General features: G+C 35.2%; 1 protein-coding gene across 1 annotated transcript; it reads left to right on the top strand.

The window, feature by feature from the left end:
- Positions 1-1,464: 1,464 nt before the first annotated feature.
- On the top strand, positions 1,465-8,460 carry opa3 (outer mitochondrial membrane lipid metabolism regulator OPA3). Its single transcript, XM_062062160.1, has 2 exons — positions 1,465-1,672; positions 7,859-8,460. The coding sequence occupies exons 1-2, from the start codon at positions 1,531-1,533 to the stop codon at positions 8,185-8,187; spliced, it is 471 nt and encodes a 156-aa protein (XP_061918144.1). The 5' UTR covers positions 1,465-1,530; the 3' UTR covers positions 8,188-8,460.
- The last annotated feature ends 526 nt before the right edge of the window (positions 8,461-8,986 follow it).

Here is an 8,986-nt window from a genome sequence, read left to right as displayed (position 1 = left end):
TTATTAGCAATCCGGGGAGGGTGTTAGTTTAGGGTTGTAGCTGCCTGGAGGTGAACTTTTATTGCGGTTTTGAAGGAGGATAGAGATGCCCTTTCTTTTATACCTGTTGGGAGCGCATTCCACATTAATGTGGCATAGAAGGAGAATGAGTTAAGACCTTTGTTAGTTCGGAATCTGGGTTTAACGTGGTTAGTGGAGCACCCCCTGGTGTTGTGGTTATGGCGGTCATTTACGTTAAGGAAGTAGTTTGACATGTACTTCGGTATCAGGGAGGTGTAGCGGATTTTATAGACTAGGCTCAGTGCAAGTTGTTTAACTCTGTCCTCCACCTTGAGCCAGCCCACTCTAGAGAAGTGGGTAGGAGTGAGGTGGGATCTGGGGTGGAGGTCTAGCAGTAACCTGACTAGCTTGTTCTGAGATGTTTGGAGTTTAGATTTGAGGGTTTTGGAGGTGCTAGGGTACCAGGAGGTGCATGCGTAATGGAAAAAGGGTTGAACGAGAGTTCCCGCCAGAATCCTCAAGGTGCTTTTGTTGACCAGAGAGGAAATTCTGTAGAGAAATCTCGTTCGTTGGTTAACCTTTTTGATTACCTTGGTTGCCATTTTATCACAGGAAAGGTTAGCCTCTAGAATGGAACCTAGGTAGGTGACCTCATCTTTCCTGGTGATGACACTGTCACCTACTTTTATGGTGAAGTCATTGACTCTCTTAAGTTTGATGTGGGACCCAAACAGGATGGATTCTGTTTCACCCAAGTGGATGGATAGCTCTAAAAGCAACACAAATTCCGTAAATAATTCAAATTTGGAGCACAACATCATAGTTTTCACAGCTTTTAGGTTGTTAGAGGTAGAAAGCGTTTTAAAGTAAATTTCTAATTCCTTTTATATAGTATATAATTGGTATAAAGGTATTTCACATGCCTTTACTAATTGGACAGTGTTTATGTTGTGTACAATGTGTATTTATAATATGTTGTGAAAAGGAAATGTCATCATTTTTGGAAGCTCATCTTGTATTTGACATTGTTTATAGGGTTAGGCGCAATAAGTGTTCAACTTCAGCCTAAGCCTTGTCGGTCTGCAACATTTTCAATTTATGAATGTACAACTGTTTGTTTATTCAAAACTGTTTGTTTATTTTGTTGACCATTGACCGAAGAAATAATAAACAAAACTAAACTAAACTTTTTAAAGGCACAAAAAGCAGGTCGGGTATTGAGAAACTTACATTTATGAATATAAAACTTAGCCAGCAGTATAATGAGGCTTCAAAGGTAACCTGAGCCAAGTGTTCGCGCCACATCTGGCCGGGTGACGTCAGAGTCAACTTGCTCATAAATGGCAATAACATCTTCAAACGTGTTCGCGTCATGTATAAAAAGGTGTCTATACGTACAAATGACGTCATCACCAATGTAATCCTTGGGCATAATAAATACTGCACTCAAGGCGTGTGATTGGGCGCCCAGGCGATCACGTGATATCTACAAGCCCCGCCCCCTCTTGCTGTGAGAGCACTTCCGCCAAGATGGTCGTCGGCGCCTTCCCCATCGCCAAGCTCCTCTACCTCGGAGTGAAGCAGATGAGCAAGCCCATAGCGAACCGGATAAAAGCGGGAGCCCGGAGCAGCGAGTTCTTCCGAAGCTACGTCTGTCTGCCGCCGGCACAGCGTGAGTTAGTTGCCGCGTTCAAGGGGGCCTAGTGACCGCTGGCTTTCAGTGTCGGACACCCGGAGTTGGCGAGGTTCCTCAAGGACCAATGAGATTACACTTGTGAAAATGTATCGTCCAATAGGCGTCGAGTATTCCCTTGACTGTCCAATTGCGTACGAGCAAGGGCGTAGGGGGCGGAATTAGGTTGTCCTTTTTGCTAATGTTAGCCTCTCAGGGCAAGCCTTCGAACACTCCACAATGACTTCAATAGTAATTATAATATCCATAATAACGCACATCGTGTCTCTTTTAAGCTAGTAAAAATCTGCATGTTCTAACACGTACACCGATGTCATGTTAGCTGTTATCTAATTAATAGCTTACAAGGAAACACAGTCATAAACTGGAACGTAATCGTTCATTAACTGATAACTACGGTGGCCGGCAGCGGCCAATGCACAGCAACGGTCAAAATTGATTGATTGATTGACACTTTTATTAGTAGGTTGCACAGTGAAGTACATATTCCGTACAATTGACCACTAAATGGTAAAACCCGAATAAGTTTTTCAGCTTGTTTAAGTCGGGGTCCACTTAAATTGATTCATGATACAGATATATACTATCAGATATATACTATCATCATAATACATTCATCACACAAGATAATCACATTGAATTATTTACATTATTTACAATTTACAAAAAGACAGAAATTATCTTATTATGAGCCCAAAACACACAAACATCATGAAACTAATGCAACGTTTCAAATGAACATTGCTGCGATGAGATGAACTACTCATTTTGCAAATGCCAAAAACACTGAAATTAATCGTCAATTATTTTTTCCCCTTGAAACCAACACACACAAAAAACCCCACCTATCTTTTCATTATTGTGTTTTAGGTACTAAAATAAATAAATACCGTTTTTCCGTTTCAAACCTATATTAATGTGTGGGAAAAAATCGATTCGAATTCGAATCGCGATTCTCACATTGTGCGATTCAGAATTGATTCTCATTTTTTTAAAATCGATTTATTTTTTATTTTTATTTATTTTAATTTTTGTTTTCATTAATCAATCGAACAAAACAATACACAGCAATACCATAACAATGCAATCCAATTCCCAAACCAAACCCAACCCAGCAACACTCAGAACTGCAATAAACAGAGCAATTGAGAGGAGACACAAACACGACACAGAACAAACCAAAAGTAGTGAAACAAAAATGAATATTATCAATAACAGTATCAATATTAGTCACAATTTCAACATAGCAGTGATTAAAAATCCCTCATTGACATTCTCATTAGACATTTATAAAAAAAGAACAATAGTCATTGTTTCCCACACATTCATTTATTTGTGGTGGCCCGCCACGAAATAATTACGTCCGCCACAAAAAATATATATATATTTTTTTTTTTTACTGTCCAGCTTCTCAGGCAAATAATATACCGTAATTTCCGGACTATAAGCCGCACCTGACTATAAGCCGCACCAGCTAAATTTAGAGGAAAATACAGATTGCTCCATATATAAGCTGCACCCGACTATAAGCCGCAGGGTTTTGATGTGTAATTACCGTAGTATATAGGGGTTCCTGCTACCACGGAGGGGATTGTCGGGACAGAGATGACTGTTTGGGAACGCAAAGCGTCCCATTTATTAACAATACATCTTTCAATCATTCAATCAAACTTTCACATCTTTGACATGGCGAACAGCATTCGTGCAGAGTACAAATAATACAACGGTGCAAAGTAATACAAAGTGCTCGCCTGTACGTTATCAAAATAACCAGCCTACCGGTATATGAAAAGTCAGTCTTTAAGCATTGTGTCATCGTCTTCCTCCTGCGTACTAAAACCACAGAAATCCTCTTCGTCGGTGTCGGAGAAGAACAGGCCGTAAATAAGCCGCACCATTGTATAAGCCGCAGGGACCAGAACGAGGGGAAAAAGTAGCGGCTTATAGTCCGGAAATTACGGCAGTTGATGTAGATGCCCATATAGGCTGTTCAGATTTACTTTACAAAAGAGAAGTGTAGGATACTTCTCTTGTTGCCTTATTTGTATTTGACCACTACTGTTTTCTGTTTATTTGTTACTGACTGTGGCAGGACACCTCTGCCTCTGTTTCACTTTATGTTGCTGGTAAATAATATGGTTGTAGTAGTAGGCTAAAGTTAAATTATTTAGTATGCACTAATTAAAGGGGCAGAGCTTTAAGAGACATTTTAGCTTTTATATTTTATAAGATATATTTTTTGTAAGAACCACAATTAATAAATATATTTCAGTGAATAACTTATTGTTCAAGTCTGTATATAAATATGTACATAAAGTGTTGTAATTATATTGTAAAATGGATGGATGGATGGACTTTTAAAACAAAACTGTTATTATTAATTAGCAAGTATACATTTTTTTTAGCCTTTTTAGAGAAAATCATATTGTAGTAAATTATGCAAATTACTCGATGATGTCATGATGACCACGCCCATAGCCACGCCCCCAAGTATAATGGCAGTTTATGGGAAACACTGATAGTGTCACAGTGGCTTACACTTGCATCGCATCTCATAAGCTTGACAACACACTGTGTCCAATATTTTCACAAAGATAAAATAAGTCATATTTTTGGTTCATTTAATAGTTCAAACAAAAGTACATTATTGCAATCAGTTGATAAAACATTGTAAAAATCTACTACTCTGCTTGCATGTCAGCAGACTGGGGTAGATCCTGCTGAAATCTATGTATTGAATCAATAGAGAATCCTTTTGAATCAGGAAAATATCGTTTTTGAATCGAGAATCGCGTTGAATCGAAAAAATCGATTTTGAATCGAATCGTGACCCCAGGAATTGATATTGAATCGAATCGTGGTACATCAAATGATTCGCAGCCCTAATAACAAGCGTGCAAACTTAATTTTTGCAACTTCATTCGATGCGCCGGTTTTACCCAGACGGAGTTTTACGTGGACTCAACAAACGTAGAAGAAGACAGAGGACAGGACTAAGATTTAGATTGAAGTTATCCAGGATCTCTTCTTTGTTTTCCGTCTTAATCAGACTATGTTGTCATGTTTGTGTACGTTGGCGTGTGTTTGTGTCAAAGTGTGTCTGTGTGTGCGCGACCTCCCGTTCCACCACGTGAAAATCAGTCTCAAAATACACAGAATAAAGAAATTTGACTAACACTAGCATAGAAGTTGAAACAACATTTAAAAGGAGCAGCGACTTTAGTGACACACTTTACTTTTACTATCTGCTCACCAGTAATACGGCCCTGAATGCAGACTTGCAGGCACTCACAGGAGTCTATATTGGTCCCGACTGAGAGAAAAAACACACCCACTAATTTAATCAGAATAAGGCATTTTTATATCTAAATATTAAAAAAATTCAAATTTTAGTTAAAATGTCAATCAAAATGAATGGTGTTCTGAATTATTGACTTAAGGCACCAATTCAACTCAGTGGCCTAGTGGTTAGAGTGTCCGCCCTGAGATGGGTAGGTTGTGAGTTCAAACCTCAGACGAGTCATACCAAAGACTATAAAAATGGGAGCCATTACCTCCCTGCTTGGCACTCAGCATCAAGGGTTGGACTTGGGGGTTAAATTACCAAAAATGATTCCCGGGCGTGGCATTGCTGCTGCCCACTGCTCCCCTCACCTCCCAGGGGGTGAGTCAAATGCAGAGGACAACTTTCACCACACCTAGTGTGTGTGTGACAACTATTGGTACTTTAACTTTAATTGATCAGTCAAAAATTCCACTTTGAAATATTTTTTGGGGAAAATTTTGCATATTTTGTGTTTTTGCTGTTAACAAAAACAAAGTTTTCAATGACAAAAACAGCATAAAATTTAAAAAAAAAACAACTAAAAAATAGTACAAATTTGTTATTGAATTTTTGTGGGATTTTTTTTTTTTAAAGTTACAATTTAATAATTAATCAAAATTAATGGTTTTATAAATTAAATTAAATCCCATTAAATTAAATAATACAAATTTGTTATTGAATTTTAGTGCGATTTTTTTATTTATTATTTAAGTTACAATTTAATAATTGATCAAAATTAATGGTTTTATAAATTATTGACCAATTTAAGGCACTAATTGATCAATCAAATATTCCACTTTGAAATGTTTTTTGGGGAAAATATTGCATATTTTTTGTTTTTGCCTTAAAAAAACAAAGTTTTCTATGACAAAAACAGCATGGAATAAAAAATGTGTTATTTGTTACTGAATTTTAGTGCGATTTTTTAAATTATTATTTAAGTTACAATTTAATAATTAATCAAAATTAATGGTTTTATAAATTAAATTAAATTCCATTAAATTAAATAATACAAATTTGTTATTGAATTTTAGTGCGATTTTTTTTATTATTATTTAAGTTACAATTTAATAATTGATCAAAATTAATGGTTTTATAAATTTTTGACCAATTTAAGGCACTAATGGATCAATCAAATATTCCACTTTGAAATGTTTTTTGGGGAAAAATTTGCATATTTTGTGTTTTTGCTGTTAACAAAAACAAAGTTTTCAATGACAAAAACAGCATAAAATTAAAAAAAAAAAAAACTTTAAAAAATAGTACAAATTTGTTATTGAATTTTAGTGGGATTTTTTTTTTTTTAAAGTTACAATTTAATAATTAATCAAAATTAATGGTTTTATAAATTAAATTAAATCCCATTAAATTAAATAATACAAATTTGTTGTTTTTTATTATTATTTAAGTTACAATTTAATAATTGATCAAAATTAATGGTTTTATAAATTATTGACCAATTTAAGGCACTAATTGATCAATCAAATATTCCACTTTGAAATGTTGTTTGGGGAAAATATTGCATATTTTTTGTTTTTGCCTTAAAAAAACAAAGTTTTCTATGACAAAAACAGCATGGAATAAAAAATGTGTTATTTGTTACTGAATTTTCGTGCGATTTTTTTAATTATTATTTAAGTTACAATTTAATAATTAATCAAAATTAATGGTTTTATAAATTAAATTAAATTCCATTAAATTAAATAATACAAATTTGTTATTGAATTTTAGTGCGATTTTTTTTATTATTATTTAAGTTACAATTTAATAATTGATAAAAATTAATGGTTTTATAAATTTTTGACCAATTTAAGGCACTAATTGATCAATCAAATATTCCACTTTGAAATGTTTTTTGGGGAAAATTTTGCATATTTTGTGTTTTTGCTGTTAACAAAAACAAAGTTTGCAATGACAAAAACAGCATAAAATTAAAAAAAAAAAAACTTTAAAAAATAGTACAAATTTGTTATTGAATTTTAGTGGGATTTTTTTTTTTTTTAAGTTACAATTTAATAATTAATCAAAATTAATGGTTTTATAAATTAAATTAAATCCCATTAAATTAAATAATACAAATTTGTTATTGAATTTTAGTGCGATTTTTTTTATTATTATTTAAGTTACAATTTAATAATTGATCAAAATTAATGGTTTTATAAATTATTGACCAATTTAAGGCACCAATTGATCAATCAAATATTCCACTTTGAAATGTTTTTTGGGGAAAATATTGCATATTTTTTGTTTTTGCCTTAAAAAAACAAAGTTTTCTATGACAAAAACAGCATGGAATAAAAAATGTGTTATTTGTTACTGAACTTTAGTGCGATTTTTTTATTATTATTTAAGTTACAATTTAATAATTGATCAAAATTAATGGTTTTATAAATTATTGACCAATTTAAGGCACCAATTGATCAATCAAATATTCCACTTTGAAATATTTTTTGGGAAAATATAGCATATTTTGTGTTTTTGCCATAAAAAACAGGGTTTTCTTTATCAAAGAAAGGACGGAAAACAAACATTTTTTTTTTTACATTTTATCGATACATCTGAAAATGATCTAGAGATTTAAACGTTTAAAAAAAAAAAAAAAAAAGTTTATTCATGACTTTATTTTTCAACAAGACATGTTCACGGTACCAAACTTGGGGAGAGCCCAAAAGGATTTAAAAAAATCAATATATTGTGTTGGTTTTAAAAATGAAAAATCTCAAAATGGCCCCCGCCTGCTCTGATTATTCAGCGTGCGGCCCTCAGTGGAGACGGTTAGGACCCCCTGTGGTAGTTTTGTTGTGGCGCATGACCTAACCATGTGTATGTCCTGGTTTCAGTTTACCACTGGGTCGAGATGAGAACAAAGATGCGTATCATGGGCTTCAGGGGGTCCACCATAAAGCCGCTGAACGAGGAGGCGGCGGCGGAGCTGGGGGCGGAGCTGCTGGGAGAGACGGTGGTCTTCCTGGTGGGCGGCGGGTGCATGGTGCTGGAGTACAGCAGGCAGGCGGCCAACTCGCGCCGCAAGGAGGAGGAGCTCAGCGAGACCCTCAGTGGCCTCCAGACTCAAATAGCAGAGCTGACCTTCACCACAGAGACGCTGAGCGCTCAGCTGCGAGAAGTCAACAGGCAACTGCTCTCCTTCCCCACGCCCAATAAAAAGTGATCTGGACACCTTCTCGCCACACTTAAAGCCCGATGTGATGGCGGCCACTCCACTCACGGAATATTCTGTTTTCTTGCGGAGGAAACATGGCTGCGTTTTGTAATGAAGTCACATGTGGAGCGACCACGTAGAACTGCTGTGATGTTCATGGTGTGTTCAGGGTCTCCATGTTGTTGAGGGTCTCCATGTTGTTGAGGGTCTCCATGTTGCATGCTCACTACAAGATGGACTCTGTAACGCCTTCCAAAGTAATATATTTGATAACAACGTTAACCTGAGAGGGCTTCATTTGTCTTTGACCTTCAATGTTGTCCAATCATTGATGTTCAATATTGTCCAATCACTGATGTTCAATATTGTCCAATCACTGATGTTCAATATTGTCCAATCATTGATGTTCAATATTGTCCAATCATTGATGTTCAATGTTGTCTAATCATTTATGTTCAATGTTGTCCAATCATTGATGTTCAATATTGTCCAACCGTTGACGTTCAATATTGTCCAATCGTTGACGTTCAATATTGTCCAACCGTTGACGTTCAATATTGTCCAACCGTTGACGTTCAATATTGTCCAATCGTTGACGTTCAATATTGTCTAATCGTTGATGTTCAATATTGTCCAATCGTTGATGTTCAATATTGTCCAATCATTGACATTCAATATTGTCCAATCAGTGATGTTCAATATTGTCCAATCACTGATGTTCAATATTGTCCAATCATTGACGTTCAATATTGTCCAATCGTTGACGTTCAATATTGTCCAATCGTTGACGTTCAATATTGTCCAATCG

The sequence above is a fragment of the Entelurus aequoreus genome, linkage group LG10 (genome assembly GCF_033978785.1).
Source record: "Entelurus aequoreus isolate RoL-2023_Sb linkage group LG10, RoL_Eaeq_v1.1, whole genome shotgun sequence".
Lineage (NCBI taxonomy): Eukaryota > Metazoa > Chordata > Actinopteri > Syngnathiformes > Syngnathidae > Entelurus > Entelurus aequoreus.
Note: the sequence above shows the minus strand (reverse complement) of the source record. Positions and strands in the feature narration are given on the sequence as shown.